The sequence below is a fragment of the Hyperolius riggenbachi genome, chromosome 4, assembly GCF_040937935.1.
Source record: "Hyperolius riggenbachi isolate aHypRig1 chromosome 4, aHypRig1.pri, whole genome shotgun sequence".
Taxonomy (NCBI): Eukaryota; Metazoa; Chordata; class Amphibia; order Anura; family Hyperoliidae; genus Hyperolius; species Hyperolius riggenbachi.
Window position 1 is genome coordinate 315715133 of NC_090649.1, and position 18669 is coordinate 315733801.

The following is an 18669-nucleotide window of genomic DNA, read 5'->3' on the forward strand; positions in this document are numbered from 1 at the left end:
CGCGATCTACCGGTAGATCGCGATCGACCTATTGAGCACCCCCGATTTACAGCATATTATATGCAAAAAGCATTTTTTTTTTACTAGACCAGCATTGGAAGGGTTAAACACAGAGGTTTCAAGTTCCGTGGAGAGATATGCAGAAGTTCAGATAGATACATTCTATTTAGTTAGATGTATCTATTGATAAACAGTTACACACTCTTTGGCTGTCCTCCAACTCCTTCTCAGTGAGAGAGATGAGTCACATGCAAAACTTAGATACATTTATGTAAACAAAATGTATCTATTTCAGGTTCGGATGCGTCTGCAGAAATCTCCAGGAACTTTAAAGCCCTGTGTAACCCTTCCAATGCTGGTCTAGTAAAAAAAAATGCTGGTTGCAAATAATATACTGTAAATAATGTTTTAGAGCAAAGTTGAAATGCAGGGTTATATTCCGCTTTAACACCCCGTCATTCGGCTCACCCTGGGCCAACAAAGCCCAGCGCCAAACTGCCACCTACGCGATCTACAGTATATGGGGCGGATTGTCTTGTTTAAGGATTGTATGTCATTCTGTTGTAATTGGGGTGGGGTTTTTCTTATAAATGGGTTCCTGTCTTCATTTTATTTTGCATCAGTGCATTTCCATATGTATTTGTCTACACCTCTCTTCGTTGTTTACATCGGTCTCTCTCCCTTTATCCATCTAACTTTAGCTCTGTCTCTCTGTCGTTATTTGCATGCACAGTCTAAGAATAGCCTGAATCACAGCTATTTTTAACCAGACATTTTTGCATAGTATAAAATGGTTAAAGAGACTATAAATTGCAATGTTAATATAATTAACATTAAAGTCTGAGTGTTGTAAAGAAATATATTGCCTTGAGATGCTTTTCCATGCAGCTTGATGATCTGTTTAATGCAAACTGTGTGCCAGTAGGGTCTGTACTTAACCATGATTCCTGTGAGCATTGCTGTACATAAATAGCAGCTCTCTGCTGAGTACAGTGCAATACATCAGAGCTTGCTGTCAGCTGACGTCTGCCTTCATTCCTGTAATCCTGCAGAGGCTCTGCCAACATCCAGTGCCAAGCATTTCACCTAACAAACACAAACCTATAGTCGTCATAGTGAAAGCCTTTAGTGGATCTCATGTGGCTGATATACAGAGCCCTGTTGTTGAAACCGTGTTGTGTACAATGTGCTGCCTCATGCTGAAGAACTTAGTAATTGCTTAAACATTGGTGTAATATATCCATTATTTTTTAAATAAGTTAACAAAACTTGCCTAAAACTATAATAGCTAATGTCCTCTACTTCAGTGTTTCTCAACATTTTATTGGTATGTACCCCTTTTAAACCCTGTACTCACCAAGTACCCCCTAGCATAGTAAACATTATCACACGTACCCCTTGACAAATATATATTTAATCCTAGTACATTATAATTGGTTCTAAACCATTTCCAAGCATTTACTGTTGCTTTTAATTAGCTAAAATACTAATTTGGTGCTGTTTAAATAAGATTTATCATTTTCTAAAACTCTAAATTTGTTATTTTTGGTTAAGTATAATCAAGCTCGAGTACCCAATAGAACCCTCAGAAGTACCCCCTGGGGTACGCGTACCACACGTTGAGAACCTATGCTCTACTTCATCTGCCTCAGTATGTAAAAACACAAAAATCTGTACAGCTACAGTGTTATATAATGTCATGTGATAGATTTTTTTTTTATTATTATTTTTTTTGCTAACTTAATACCTTCTTTACTGCCATTTTTGCATATGGTCAGAATACACAATTAGTGCATATCGGTAGTTGTTTGGCATATTGTATACCCAGTTACTGTACAGCTGTACATATACATATCCAGAATATCCAAGGATGTGTAGCATTCCTCCTTCCTGTTGACTGGGTTGTAGTAAATCAAACAGTCGAGGTGATGCATTTTATTATCGATTTTGAGCAGACTTATGAACTAAAGGGACAGAGAGAAGGATTTTGGGTATCTCTTATGCAGAGCCAGATGCTGTTTCCATGATTTTCAGAAAGATTCCTAAAAAAAATCTAGCAGCTGAAAACTGTTTATTATTTAATGACATTTACTAGTTAAATGAATTGTGTATAGTGATGAGCTATAATATTTAGAAGTACTTGAGTGGAGTATGCTTTTTAAATGTGATTTGTTGATAGCCGTACGGAAAGAGGAAAGTGTGAGCTTGAATCTGTTTTCATTCTTTTTACAGACTTCCCCTGTTTGGTAATCATCAATTAGTGTTATTTTCAGATTCTTACTCAGTTGCCTAGATAAGACCATAATTGTTGATTGACGACCCAAAGTTTAGAGTGTGCGAGAAATAATCTCTGTGGGTGTCAACAGGTTATTATAGTTAAAGGGAACTTGAAGTGAGAGAAATACAGAGGCTACCATATTCATTCCCTCTAAACAATGCTGAGCCGGTGCATTTTTCCAGACTCTAGGGACCCAAAAATTGCTCAGACTCCATATAAATTTAAGCTGTAATTGAAAGAGAAAATATAATAAAATGTTCTATTTCTCAGGTAAGTCATAAATTACGTAAATATACAGTAATAGCAGTGCTTAGTCCACAAAAAGGAAATAAGCCAATCAAAAAACAAGTTACTGGTGCTGCTGCAATAAAGCAGTCAAAGCCAGATATACATATGTGATTGTATGTATATCTGATGTATACACAGTGATCCTTTATATATGTTACAGCCAGAACCCAAAGTCTGGACACTTCGGGTTCTGGCTGGTCAAAACTAGAAGTGGCCGTCTCACTGCGGCCAATGGGAGAAACAAATTAGATTCCCGACGGCAATGTGATTCCGGATTCCTGGCAGTGTAAATGTATTAGATTCCCGGCAGCAATGTGAGATTTGAAGCCGGCTCCTCGGCTCTGTCTCCTCCCCCTGCTTGCCTCCTATTCAGCTCTGGCAACTGGGGACACGCGCATGCCCCCAGGTCGTTTGGCGTGTCAGGGAAGCAGTGATTCCTGCCATTCGTTCCTGCAGAGCGAGTGCTGGCAGAAAACAATGTCCGCATACTTCCCGCTCTGCTTCCCTACCAAGATGAGCGACTCTGGGGGCATGCGCGTGTCCCCGGCTGCCAGAACTGAATAGGAGGTGCAAAGCGAAAGGGTAGACTGCTACACTTACGTGTGTACACAGATGGGAGCAGGGAGATCAATGCCAAAAGTTCATAAATGTCCAAGGAAGTCCCGCTACACCAAGAGGTAGGGTGAAGTAGAAAAAATACTTTATTGTAAATCCATCTTAATCCATCACTAGTGTACAAGTAAAAAGCTCACGCGTATCGGAGCGATGTATGGCTCCTTAATCATACCTATATAGCTATAGCTGAATAGGAGGTGGGCAGGGGGAGGAGCCGGCTTCCTTTCTCACATTGCCGCTGGGAAGCTAATCCATTTATGCCGCCGGGAATCCGGGGAATCTAATTTGTTTCTCGCATTGGCCGCAGCGACACGGCCACTTCTAGTTTTGACCGGCCAGACTTCGGGTTCTGGCTGTAACATATATAATACATAACATTTCTTCTGTAATTCTAAAGTCTGATGTGTACTTGTCACTAATAGTGATGGTCAATGAAATGCAAATAATTCTGTGTTGATGCAGGTTTACGCAAATGTATGCAATACCTTTGCTCAATACCTTTGCTTATGAAATCAATTAATTTGATATGTTAAAATTTGGGGTTGGTGACTACAAATTAAGTTGCACAGTGCTGTAGTGCTATACTCTACATATGCACTCCCTGCAGAACTATAGTGAACCCACTGAGAATGTTGTGCACATTGAATGCCTCCTCTTGAAACAGCCGGTAAGCTGCGACCGCGTTCAGGCGCCCCCCTCTCCCGATCTCCAGCCCACTGCATAATCTGGTAAGGCTGTCCTGCTGCACTATATTATCTTTATCAGTACAGGCACCTTGATAATTTTGTTGCACGCTGCTATCTAATATTTGGGATTTTATATGCACGGCCCTGCGGTGGGGTGTATGTGCATCTCCATGTGTGTTTTATCCCTGGAGTTGCATATGCACACAACCCCACACGCAGTGCACACAGATATGTGAATGTATGTATTTATAAATTTTGTAACTCTTTTTTTTTTATGCACTGAGTCACTTTATGAGCTGTATGTGTTTTTTAACTTTGATTTTTTTTCACCACTCAAGTTGTATGTACAGTGGAGGTAATAATTATTTGACCCCTCACTGATTTTGTAAGTTTGTCCAATGACAAAGAAATGAAAAGTCTCAGAACAGTATCATTTCAATGGTAGGTTTATTTTAACAGTGGCAGATAGCACATCAAAAGGAAAATCGAAAAAATAACCTTAAATAAAAGATAGCAACTGATTTGCATTTCATTGAGTGAAATAAGTTTTTGAACCCCTACCAACCATTAAGAGTTCTGGCTCCCACAGAGTGGTTAGACACTTCTACTCAATTAGTCACCCTCATTAAGGACACCTGTCTTAACTAGTCACCTGTATAAAAGACACCTGTCCACAGAATCAATCAATCAAGCAGACTCCAAACTCTCCAACATGGGAAAGACCAAAGAGCTGTCCAAGGATGTCAGAGACAAAATTGTAGACCTGCACAAGGCTGGAATGGGCTACAAAACCATTAGCAAGAAGCTGGGGGAGAAGGTGACAACTGTTGGTGCGATTGTTCGAAAATGGAAGGAGCACAAAATGACCATCAATCGACCTCGCTCTGGGGCTCCACGCAAGATCTCACCTCGTGGGGTGTCAATGGTTCTGAGAAAGGTGAAAACGCATCCTAGAACTACACGGGAGGAGTTAGTGAATGACCTCAAATTAGCAGGGACCACAGTCACCAGGAAAACCATTGGAAACACATTACACCGCAATGGATTAAAATCCTGCAGGGCTCGCAAGGTCCCCCTGCTCAAGAAGGCACATGTGCAGGCCCGTCTGAAGTTTGCCAATGAACACCTGAATGATTCTGTGAGTGACTGGGAGAAGGTGCTGTGGTCTGATGAGACCAAAATAGAGCTCTTTGGCATTAACTCAACTCGCTGTGTTTGGAGGAAGAAAAATGCTGCCTATGACCCCCAAAACACCGTCCCCACCGTCAAGCATGGGAGTGGAAACATTTTGCTTTGGGGGTGTTTTTCTGCTAAGGGCACAGGACAACTTAATCGCATTAACGGGAAAATGGACGGAGCCATGTATCGTGAAATCCTGAACGACAACCTCCTTCCCTCTGCCAGGAAACTGAAAATGGGTCGTGGATGGGTGTTCCAGCACGACAATGACCCAAAACATACAGCAAAGGCAACAAAGGAGTGGCTCAAGAAGAAGCACATTAAGGTCATGGAGTGGCCTAGTCAGTCTCCGGACCTTAATCCAATAGAAAACCTATGGAGGAAGCTCAAGCTCAGAGTTGCACAGAGACAGCCTCGAAACCTTAGGGATTTAGAGATGATCTGCAAAGAGGAGTGGACCAACATTCCTCCTAAAATGTGTGCTAACTTGGTCATCAATTACAAGAAACGTTTGACCACTGTGCTTGCAAACAAGGGTTTTTCCACTAAGTATTAAGTCTTTTATTGTTAGAGGGTTCAAAAACTTATTTCACTCAATGAAATGCAAATCAGTTGCTATCTTTTATTTGAGGTTATTTTTACGATTTTCCTTTTGATGTTTCTATGCCACTGTTAAAATAAACCTACCATTGAAATGATACTGTTCTGAGACTTTTCATTTCTTTGTCATTGGACAAACTTACAAAATCAGTGAGGGGTCAAATAATTATTTCCTCCACTGTATATGAGGATAGTGACAATAGCTTTTTGAGTCGGACTCACATGAGCCCTTGTTTCTGCACTTTTTTTTGCACAATAATGGAGATTTTTCAGCCTGCTGTGTATGTTTACACATGATTGACACGTTTGTGATCTAGTAACTAACATTAACCACTTCAGGACCGGCTGAGTTTTTGATGATCTGTGCTGCCTGCTAGGGCTCTTCAGCCCCCAGCACAGATCAGGTTGCAGGCAGGGCGATCAGACTCCCCCCCCCCCCCCCCCTTTTTTTCCCACTAGGGGGATGTCCTGTTGGGGCGATCTGATCGCCGCTAGGATAGTTTGCCTAGCGGGGGGCCTCAAAGCCACCCTCCGCAGAGCTATTTTCCCCTCCCTCTCCTTCCCTCCCTCGCCTACGCAATATAGGCGGTACAGGACAGCGATCCGTCCTGTACCGCCTCAGATAGGCTTCAGCCTATCAGATGGCGGGGATCCACGGCCAATCAGAGGCCGGAGATCGCCGATCTCCTTTACGGCGCTGCTGTGATAGCAGCGCCGTACAATGTAAACACCGGGGATTACGTCCCCGGGTGTTTACATTTAGCCTATCGGTGTTGGCTGGTCGTTAAGTGGTTAAGGCCTGGAACCCACTACAAAACGCTATTGCTAATCGCAATTGCTAGCGTTTTGTATAAGCGGTTTGCTAGCGATTTCATGAGCGTTTTTTAGGAGCAATTTTAAAAAGTGTATTCAATTTGCCAGCAGTTGTTTAGCGATTAGCGTTTTAATTCTGATTGGTCCTTTCAATTCATTTTAATTTTGTTACAGTGTGCAGTAACTTAACGCTAGCAAAATTGCTCTGTGTAAGTTTTCATGCGCGATTATGCCAGTGTTTATATACTTTGCAGAAACGCTAACGCTAAATGCCAAAAATGCAGCATGTTTTGCGATTTTGGTAATCTCAATCGCTCCAGTGGAATTTGGCCCATCCATTAACATTAGCTGAGCATTTAGGGAAATCGCTAGCGGTTTGAATCGCTCCCTTAATGCTCATAAAACCGCTCTAGTGGGTTCCAGCCCTTAATGTGGCTGGGTTACCAAGGCCCATTGATTTAAATTGGGAGATTTTAAACTTGTTTTAATATGTGTTTTATTGGATTTGTTGAATAAAATGTATTTTTCATTTTTGCACTATATGGCCTGGTGCACACCAGAGGAGTTTTTCTGAGCGTTTTGAGTTTTTAAATCTGCTGCTGCTGTTAGCCTATGTGTCTGTGCACACTGGAGCAATGAGGTTTTGTAAAAAAAACCCATAGCATTACATTGGGAAGAGCTTTTGAAACCTCTAAAAGCTCTTCCCAATGTAATGCTATGGGTTTTTTTACAAAACCTCATTGCTCCAGTGTGCACAGACACATAACATTAGCAGCAGATTTAAAAACTCAAAACGCTCAGAAAAACTCCTCTGGTGTGCACCAGGCCTTAGTGTGTGAAGCATTTATTATATTGTATATATTTACCTTGGCCTTGATTGGCTTCCTTTTCTGGTCTATTAGTTTATGTTTAGTAGCCAATAGGGTCAGATACCTTGCTAAACAAACTGTACAGGACCTTAAGGTCTATATTGCCCGCCTTTTTTGTATTTAAGTTCACATTGAACGCAGAGGTGTTGTCTGTCATATGTAAACCTGGTTCAGATTGCACATGAGGAATGTGTTATAGAGGAAGTATCCCCTCATTTTCCTGCAGAGCACATCACATCACTCTTATGTACCCTAGTAAAGGTGGCCATACACTGGTCGATTTGCCATCAGATTCGACCAACAGATAGATCCCTCTCTGATCGAATCTGATCAGAGAGGGATTGTATGGCCACCTTTACTGCAAACAGATTGTGAACCGATTTCAGCCTGAAACCGTTCACAATCTGTGGTGGTGGTGCTGCCGCTGCTCCCCGCCCCGCATACATTACCTGCTCCGCCGGCGCGAGTCCCGCTGTCACTGCTGTCTTCTCCGCTCTGGTCCGGTCTGGTCTCCGGCAAGCTTCACTTCTTCCTGCCCAGCAGGACGTTTTAACAGTAGAGCGCCCTCTGTTTAAACTTCCTGCCGGGCAGGAAGAAGTGGAGCATCCCGGAGACCAGACCAGAGAGCGCAGGAAACAGCAGTGACAGCGGGACTGGCGCCGGCCGGAACAGGTAATGTATACCCGCTGCATTGCGTCAGGCATTTGACCGCCGCTATCGATGCACTCCCAACCAGCCGGCGACCGAGAAAAATCTTCCGCACGGATGGGTCGACGGGAACGATCGATTTCGGACGGAAATCAATCGTTCTGTCAGCGGTGTGCGCGGCGATTTCACAGCCATTTCGATCACTGTGATCGAAACTGCTGTATATCGGCGGGAAAATCGTTAAGTGTATGGGCCCCTTTAGATTGCCTAAGGCCCAATCAATGTGTTTGTTTTTTCCCTGTCTGCACCCTCTACTGTACTCTTACCAAGGACTAATTTTGATTTCTATTTAACAGCTCCTCTACAGCTATATCCTAAGTTCAGTTAATATGTATTTCTAGTGTACATAAAAAAAAAACACAGAGCTACGCTAATGCTTAAAAGTTAAAATGTCCGAATACATGGTCTGTTTAATAAGATTCATGGTACCCTGTATCAGCTGGGTTTTGGTGCACAGATCTGCCCCCTTGTAGAAAATGAAGAATATCAGATATAGAAGAGATAGAGGGCTTTATGTGCCGGATGGCAGTACTACACGCTGGAACCTGGCTGATATGGGGCTCTTATATAAATCTTATTATACAGACGACACACTGGGGCATTCATGTTGGCAGTGACAGACCAGGATGGCTGACCGGGTAAAGTGTTAGCTTCCTGTACAGGAGCTTTTTATTCCCAAAAGCAGACGCCATCTTAATGTAGTTTTAAGATCTCCAAGCTCTGGCAGCGATGAAATGCCTTTACTTACATTCAATCAACATGATTGTTATATGCAAATTAGAGGCGTTGGAGTCGGTGGAATCATAAACTGAGGAGATATGTATAGTGCCAGGCACACAAAAAACTATACCACGTTCCTTTTTTTTTTTCTTTCTCTGCCTGAAAGAATTAAAATCAGGTAGGCAAGTGACAGTTTCTATCTGGGTTGGGGCTGTCTGATTATAGGGTGAACCTCACCGATAAAGAATTGCAGCCATAAAGAATTTCCTAACTGAATATGGCTCCTGAGAGCAGGAAACAGATAAAAATGTTTAATAGTTCATAGATTTTAGCTCTGGCATACTTCATTGCATGTGTTATTGAGCAGATTTTTACAAAATTGGCCACTGCAGCTTTAGGGCCTCGCTGCAGGGCTGTACAACTCAGCACACAGCTTTCTGTTGGTGAGCTCTGATCGCTCCCAGGATTGTTTGTTTATTTTTTTTTACAAATATTTATCATTTTTTTATTAAGAGGCACAGACTAACCAGCAAGCTCATGGTGACCCAGAACTCATTGGGGTGTGTAAGGGACTACAATGGTCCTAAAAGCCCCCTTACTAAGATGTTAAGAAAAACAAAAGTTTGCTTTCCTAAAACAGAAAGAATTTGCGATAATTCAGGTTGGAGTGAGCTCGAGATGTCTCCCAGGCACCACTGCTGAATATATGCAAATTAACCATTGTACCCTTAGAAGCTAAACACACCTCCAGAACCGCTGGAATGCAAGGGGGCTTTTAGGACCATTGTAGTCCCTTACACACCCCAATGAGTTCTGGGTCACCATGAGCTTGCTGGTTAGTCTGTGCCTCTCGGATTTACAAGCCCTACTCCATAGAGCCAAATTAATCCATGCCATGCACTGATGAGGCTCAAACAATCCGAAACAGTCTGTATGCATGTTGGATATTTATGGCTCTGTACATATTAACAAGCTGACACATCATTGCATTCCAGCGGTTCTGGAGGTGTGTTTAGCTTCTAAGGGTACAATGGTTTATTTGCATATATTCAGCAGTGGTGCCTGGGAGACATCTCGAGCTCACTCCAACCTGAATTATCGCAAATTCTTTCTGTTTTAGGAAAGCAAACTTTTGTTTTTATCATTAATAAACATATTTTTTTAATTATTTTTAAATTATTTTGCTATTCCTCCCTCCCCCACCAGCCTATGACAGCGATCGGCTGTCATAGGCTTCAGCCAATGAGAGCTGATTGCTCTCCTGCGTCCCAGGGGGACAGCCGTGTCACACTGCTGTCCCCAGTACAGCGCTGCCGTAGATCGCCGCTGGGAGACTGAAGACGGAGCTCTACCCAAGCGGAGATACGCACGCAAGCTCCTGCAAAACCCCACCCCAGGTTTTTACACTGTTCGATCTGCGTTAGACGGTCCTGGGGCTTCTGCTGCGATCTCGCCCATTGGCATGAAGCGGTCGTATAGTAGTTAAGAGGTAGATTTAAAAATAAAATATCTAAAAAAAAAAAAAAAAAAAAAAAAAAATCATTTTTAGGAGGAGAAGGATAGATAGAATTTTTATCTCATCAGTTTATTTTCATCTTGTTTCCTTTAAGGCCTAATTAGAAATTTGCATTCGAGGGTTCTATCAAGAGTATTTAATAATAGTGTAGGGATGTATAAACATTTGTACATGGCATAATTGTTTGATTTGTACCTGGTTTAAAGCTCATAGTATAAAAAGTAGCTGTGCATTAAAATTACTGTAAGTAACAGCGGGTTAAAGAAACAATTACTAGTCTACTACTTTTCACTGACCATAATTAAATATGTAATTTTGCCAAGAGTGCAAGAAAAGGGGGAGTTCATAATTCTGAAAAATGCATGCAGTTTTAGGGAATCTAAAGTTAGAGGGATGTGAAGACTACCATATGTATTTCCTTTTAAACATTTGCATGGCAGTCTTGCTAAAATCTTTGGCTGCAGTAGTGTCTGAATTGCCAGAAACCAGTATGCAGCTGTAAATATGAATGTTGAATAAATTGCTTTGTAATGTAATACTGTTAAAGGACACCTGAAGTGAGAGGGATATAGAGCCTGCCATATTTACTTTTAAACAATTAAAATTGCCTGACTGTCCTGCTGACCCTCTGCCCCTAATACTTTCAACCATAGACCCTGAACAAGCATGCAGGTCAGATGTTTCTGACTGAAGTCTGACTGGATTAGGCACTTGCTTGTTTCAGGTGTGTGTCACACTACTGGTGCATGAATTTGTGTAATAACGAACACTGCCACGGAAAGCTGATTTCCACTGGGAAAACTGAATTCTTCAGAAATCTATAGCTTGCACCTACTGCCAAGCCACTGGTATTGTTTAACCTCCTTGCCGGTTATCCTGACAAGGAGGTAACCTGCATAGGAGAATTTCTCAGGCCCCGCTGGGCGGATTTTCAAAATTTTTTCTTTTATTGCACGACGCTAGCACTTTGCTAGCTGCGAGCATTTCTCAATCCTCGCCGCACCGCCCCCCCCCTCCAGACCCCTTGCGCAGCCTGGCCAATCAGTGCCAGGCAGCGCTGAGGGGTGGATTGGGATTCCCTCTGACGTCCCGACTTCGGTGACGTCATCCCTCCCCGTCACCATGGCGACCGGGGAAGCCCAGCAGGAAATCCCGTTCTGAACGGGATTTCCTGCTTACTCTGATCGGCGGAGGCGATCGGAGTGGGTGGGGGGATGCCGCTGCTCAGCGGCTATCATGTAGAGAGCCCTGGGCTCGCTACATGATTTAAAGAAAAAAGTGCTGCACTGCCCCCTTGCCACGGGAATTGGACCGGCAAGGGGGTTAAAAGGAAATATATATGGCACCCTCCATATCCCTCTCACTACAGGTCTCCTTTATAGATGTTGCTACAGTCACAAAAATGAAGTGATAATTTACTTTTCCTTTTTTGTTTAAGGTTGGACCCAAAGGAAGAGTAGTAGGAATCGACCATATCAAGGAATTAGTAGATGATTCTATAAATAATGTGAAAAAAGATGATCCAACATTTCTTTCTTCAGGACGAGTAAAACTAATAAGTAAATATATTCTTCACTGTTTGATTATACTTTGCAAACTAAAATGTTGTTGAGGGGAATTCATAAAACTTTTGTAGCAGACTTGTTTTATTTATTATGCTTCCTACTAAATAACGGTTTTATTTTTTTCAGTATTTGTTTTATATTCGGAAAATATAAAATAAAAATAAGTTTTTTATTTTTATTTGGAGTTTTACTCGGTACCGATTCTAATAATCTGTGTTCATGCAAATGTATGCAGCTTGAAAATGGAAACATCAAATTTTATTACTACATTTTATTTTATTACATTTGCATACGGTTTGCATCAACTTGGAATTCTTATCTTATTGGCATTCCTTCTACTTACTGATTTGACTTGTAAAGTTTTGTAAACACTCTTGAAAGCCTTGCTTCACTACTATAGTAAGACCCTTTTTTTGGAGTTTTGCTGTAGAGGGTGATCAGCAGGCAAAATCATTATTCAGTTATGTCTGAGACAAAACTGAAAGTGAGCATCAGTTGACTTGAGCTATGGCAGTGGGGGTTAACCAACCTTGGTCACCACCTCAGTGACACATCGTGGCATGTCCAATAGAAGAGAGGGGTGCTCCACGCCCCTCTTCATCTTCCTGATACTTCCTACTTCTGCTCCCCGTTTTCCCTCATGCTAAACAGATTTTTGCTTTTGTCCCCTCATTCTTAGTCACCACAAACAAATCATCACAGTACCACTGGGAGGGGGGGGGGGGGTTAATGTAGGCATAGCAAAAGGAGGTTCCCTTAGTGTCTATGCAGTTAATGTTTTAGTGGACATCTTTGGCAGACTGGCAATTTGTGAAGGGTGGGTTGGGAGGCCATGCGCAACTGCACTGGTGTTGTGGTAGCACAGCCTCTGACATTGGGGGAGGAGGAATGGTTTGCAGCTAGAGGAAACAATTGTGTAAGAGGGACTGGCTGGTGGTACCATTATACTGGGTATGCGAGACCACACTGGGAATGGAAACGGGAAATAGTGTGTCACAGGGAGTAATGATGGCAGAGAGGTCCCCTCTGTTTATATCTCCCTAGAATTGGATGTCCCATTGTGCCACACTGTGCTTTTGATACCGTGATATTTGCCTCTCCTACTTATTGAAATACAAAAGAAAGTCATCCATCAAGTTCAACCTTTTGCCCCTCACTGCACCTTCAATCCAGAGGAAAGATAAGCTAGGAGGGCAGAATCTATCCCTAACTGGAAGATGTCCTCTTTTGTTATTTAGCAGTCATAGCTATAGATTTCCTTCAAACTAAGGAAAGGATCCAAGCCACTTTTAAATATTAAAAGTATAGAATTTCTAACATTGAAATGTCCTTCATATAGTGTGGTGCCTGAAACTGTATCTCATATTCTAGATGTGGCCTCACAAGAAATTTACACAGAGTACCGTAGTATACTAGCATCTTAAAATTGCTGCTTTTGTTTGAAACTACTACTAGCTAGCCTTATTGTGTAGTATTGTTGCTGATGTTTCTGTATACATCATTTACTGTGTGTTTGATGAAGCTGCTGCTCTATCATTTGGGTGCATTGCTTTATGTATTGGTCCTCTGATGCTGTGGTCACATTTGGTCTGACTGATTGTGGTTAGGATTAAACTGATCTAGTTTCTGAAAAGTGTTTGAGTGCCATGCGCTGCCTCTTGGAACTGTTGGACTAGCCATGATGTGACTTATGCTAGGTACACACCATACAATTTTCTGTTAGATTTTCTCTTAGATTTACCTGCCAGATAGCTTTTTTCCATGTTGTAGGTAAATCTAACAGAAGAATCTAACAGAAAATTGTATGGTGTGTACCTAGCATAAGAAAATCACTCTTTGCTTAGAATATCTATTTCACAGCTTACACTTTAAGCTAGATTCCTTGCCATAATCCCTACTGTTACAATGGGATGTGTGTACTTATGTGCATTAAAGTGTACCTGAGATGAATATAACAGAATAATTTATACTTACCTGGGGCTTCTTCTAACCCCATGTACACGGTGGGCTCCCCCGCCGTTCTCTCAGGTGGCTCCGTTCGTCTTCTCCATTAGAAAGGCTTTAGTTGGGGTTCACTGCAGTTAGATCAAATCCACCAGTGCAATCTAAAAATGCTTCCATGTAAGGGATAAGACTGAGGACATAGGCAGTGTCACCAGTGTGTTTACAGTACACCTTCCCACCTCCTTGTTAAAACTTTAAAGCACAATAATGCTGCCTCTGAACAGAACTTTCCTTGAATTGCTGCCTCCTACACCCTCTTCATGTCTATGGGCTGCTTTATAGGCTTCTGTTCTTGATGCATGGGTTTCATCTCAATTCTCTTAGTCCATGTTGATTCAGTTTTAACGCACACCATTCTCCGATCTGCCCTTTATTATCTCCCAGGTGAGGATACAGAAAACATTAAAAATCCAAATGTGTTTCTAACTCTTTGGTAAACCAAAGGGAGCTCATAGCAAAAGAATATAAATTTATTAATACACAAAGAAAATGACTAGCAATGAATGCAGAACTGTCAATAATATAAAAACACCCTCCCTAAAACCAAACCAGATCAATGGGGTAAATAGCATGTGTCCCTAATAGGAGTGCACTTCCTATATACTGGAGATTCAAGCATGCATAATATCTTCAGGCCCAATTGAACTGTAAAGTGATGGTGTGCAACTGATCAGCCTCATAAGTGTGGAAGATCTTCAGATTCCCCCCGTGTGCAGATAAGCACGCCTCTGTGTTAAACACTTACGCAGCCATTACTGACACAGGCAGTGTCAAACCTCCCCAGCGTCAGAGGAAATTCAAGCCAGCTATATGCAGTAGTGTTGGTCCACTCACGTGTGCAGCCTCGGGGCCCCGGCTGCCATTCAATTCCTCACTTCCCAGACGGGACTCGTGGTGTGGCAGCTCTCTCCTCCGTAGGTTGCGGGGTGCGGCGAGTGTAGCCGTATGCGACCCGACCCTGGACCTTGGATGCTGCAGCTGTTTGGAGAAAGGTTGCGGAGGCACGGGGGGAAGCCACGCCTACCGGCCGAGGAGCGTCACCACCACGTAGCACGTGACGCGTTTCATCCAATCAGGATTTCATCAGACGTGTGACGTCAGGGTAAGACGCTTTGCTTTTATGCCCATCTTGGGCTTCCCAAATTTGCATAAGATTTAAAAACGACAGTTCAGCGTATGCCATATACAAACCATGCAAAAGGCAGATCAGGTGTAGCAACACAATGCTCCTATTCATAGCAACACCTTAATGTTCAGATCTTTATTTAAACCAGTTGGCATCAGACTCCCACATCTATAGATTAACTCCGACTCCTTCTTTCTGAGTTCACAATCAAAATCGCCCCGTCTGGGGCTAATGTTCAGTTTATATATTCCCATGGCCATCAGACCTTTTGGGTTTGCATCGTGATCAGATTTGAAATGTAGCACCATTGGGTTCAATTTCTTTTTATCAACATTAGGGTTCCTTATATTTGCCACATGTTCTCTTAAGCGTACATTGAGGGCTCTGTATGTTTTGCCAATGTATATACGATCGCATGGGCAGCGGATCTGATAGACAACCCTTTCAGTATTGCAATCAATTCTATCGTTGACATGAAACGATTCAGATCGGTCCCAATTGTAGTACATAGTGTCTTTTTTAATGAACCTACACATATCACAACCTGCACAAGTATACGTTCCCTTTTTCTTTTTTTGTATATCTTTTTTGCGCCTGTCCCAACCAAATTCACTGCTGACCAGAATGTCACCCAAATTTGTACTCCTTCTGGCGGCTATATGGGGGTACCCTCCCACAGCCTTTGCTATTATCGGGTCCCTCCCCAACAAATGCCAATGTCTATTAAGAATATCTCTAACTTCTTTAAAATGAGCCCCATAGGTCATCACTATTCTAGACACTCCTGCGTCAGTTTTTAATTTGGTTGAGGCAGGCTCCATCCCCTCTGGGTTAAATTTTGGACCAAGGAGGGTCCTTCTTTCCCTTTTTAGTGCATTGTGGTATGCCGTTTTCACAATTTTGTTCGGGTACCCCCTTGCCTTTAATCTAGTCATCAAATCCCCTGCTTCTTTTTTAAACACATTGATATCAGCGCAAAAAAGATATACAAAAAAAGAAAAAGGGAATGTATACTTGTGCAGGTTGTGATATGTGTAGGTTCATTAAAAAAGACACTATGTACTACAATTGGGACCGATCTGAATCGTTTCATGTCAACGATAGAATTGATTGCAATACTGAAAGGGTTGTCTATCAGATCCGCTGCCCATGCGATCGTATATACATTGGCAAAACATACAGAGCCCTCAATGTACGCTTAAGAGAACATGTGGCAAATATAAGGAACCCTAATGTTGATAAAAAGAAATTGAACCCAATGGTGCTACATTTCAAATCTGATCACGATGCAAACTCAAAAGGTCTGATGGCCATGGGAATATATAAACTGAACATTAGCCCCAGACGGGGCGATTTTGATTGTGAACTCAGAAAGAAGGAGTCGGAGTTAATCTATAGATGTGGGAGTCTGATGCCAACTGGTTTAAATAAAGATCTGAACATTAAGGTGTTCCTATGAATAGGAGCATTGTGTTGCTACACCTGATCTGCCTTTTGCATGGTTTGTATATGGCATACGCTGAACTGTCGTTTTTAAATCTTATGCAAATTTGGGAAGCCCAAGATGGGCATAAAAGCAAAGCGTCTTACCCTGACGTCACACGTCTGATGAAATCCTGATTGGATGAAACGCGTCACGTGCTACGTGGTGGTGACGCTCCTCGGCCGGTAGGCGTGGCTTCCCCCCGTGCCTCCGCAACCTTCCTCCAAACAGCTGCAGCATCCAAGGTCCAGGGTCGGGTCGCATACGGCTACACTCGCCGCACCCCGCAACCTACGGAGGAGAGAGCTGCCACACCACGAGTCCCGTCTGGGAAGTGAGGAATTGAATGGCAGCCGGGGCCCCGAGGCTGCACACGTGAGTGGACCAACACTACTGCATATAGCTGGCTTGAATTTCCTCTGACGCTGGGGAGGTTTGACACTGCCTGTGTCAGTAATGGCTGCGTAAGTGTTTAACACAGAGGCGTGCTTATCTGCACACGGGGGGAATCTGAAGATCTTCCACACTTATGAGGCTGATCAGCTGCACACCATCACTTTACAGTTCAATTGGGCCTGAAGATATTATGCATGCTTGAATCTCCAGTATATAGGAAGTGCACTCCTATTAGGGACACATGCTATTTACCCCATTGATCTGGTTTGGTTTTAGGGAGGGTGTTTTTATATTATTGACAGTTCTGCATTCATTGCTATTCATTGCTTTGTGTATTAATAAATTTATATTCTTTTGCTATGAGCTCCCTTTGGTTTACCAAATTGTTTGATATATCTATAGAAAGGTGAGACGAGCACTACATACATATTGTAGATACACAGGTTGATATCCCGTAGTGTGGGGTGTTCAGCTTAGGTGTTTCTAACCCCTTTGAACAGTATTTGGTGATTTTATTTACTGTCCAATATTTGTAGTGCAGCTTAATAAACTGTTCTTGTATTTTTTTTTTCTTTGTATAAATCAGTGGGTGATGGGCGAATGGGCTATCCTGAAGAAGCACCCTATGATGCCATTCACGTTGGAGCAGCAGCACCTGTTGTACCGCAAGCAGTAGGTTTTTCTTGTTACTCCTTTTACTGTTTGTAGTATGAACTTGATACACTTTGGTATATAGATGGATTACCGTATAAGCATAGTTTTTGGGGCCAAAAAAGTTGCCCAAAAGTGGTGGTCTCGGCTTATACTCGCATCACTAACAAACAGCACCCCCCCCAGTGCACCCCCACCTGCCACAGGCTCATCGGAGCTAAGCGGTGACTGCTTTTGTGAATAAAGATTGATTTTCTGTGTGCTGCTGTCCCGTCCAAGCAGAGCAGCATGTGTAGTTTGCTATGGTGAGCAGCCTGCGGCATGTTCTGAGCTGAAGCCTGGCCACATTGCTCTCACCTCTTGTCTGCTACCCTGGCCTCGGTATGTATGGTGGCTGCTTCCTCCTGATTGTCTCCGCTATTCCTGTCCCCTCATGCCACTCTCCCCTGCTGTTAGTGCCTCAAAGCTCGGGCCACACAACACGCGGCAAGCACAATATCAAACATTTTTCTTCTAACTTAAAACAAGCAAGACCCATAGATAAATAGCTTTAGCTTTAAAGGAGATCAGTCACAACATTTCAAAAAAAAACAAAGCCATTTAAACTGTCAGGAATGATTATTTTGTTTAATACACCGCCTCCATTGCTCCTAATCCCCCTTCCTCTGTAGAGTGTACTTTTACATTTTGTAAAGTTGGGAACTTGAGTCTGTATGCCCAAGATCTGACAAAGGACATCACTCCTAAAAGGGAATCCTTCAAGAAATGACCACTACTCCGAATAAAGAGTATCACATACAACACTTTATTTTTTTTATTTTTTTTTTTTTATTTTTTTTTGCATATGGTCATGCAAGTGTATAATGGTTGAAAATGGAGGCTCTTGGTACTTGGTTTTCTTCAACAGGTACTGAGACGATAGATGCTTTACGCTTTCATAACTGTTTTTTTTTTTTTTTTTAAACATATTTTAAGATGGCCAAGCCTTTTATCATACCTCAGCAAAACGACCCCTCCCCCACCCCACAGTGTACCCATCGTAGGATGCTGTGTATTGTTTGCTATGGCAATCACATCCTAGCCTGACTGCAGAATGGATTTGAATAGATCTGCTCCAGACAGCAACTCTTATTTACCTACCTTTTTCATCAACAAGGGCATTTTCTTTCAAA

The 18669-nt window shown here is 42.4% G+C and overlaps 1 protein-coding gene across 2 annotated transcripts in view; it reads left to right on the top strand.

The window, feature by feature from the left end:
* The window catches only part of PCMT1 (protein-L-isoaspartate (D-aspartate) O-methyltransferase), a 112177-nt gene that overhangs the window by 84669 nt on the left and 8839 nt on the right, over positions 1 to 18669 (top strand). For both annotated transcript variants that reach the window (XM_068231688.1, XM_068231686.1), the window contains exons 5-6: positions 11711 to 11831; positions 17433 to 17518. In XM_068231688.1, coding sequence (XP_068087789.1) covers positions 11711 to 11831; positions 17433 to 17518 — 207 coding nt within the window. The remainder of the gene's footprint in view (positions 1 to 11710; positions 11832 to 17432; positions 17519 to 18669) is intronic.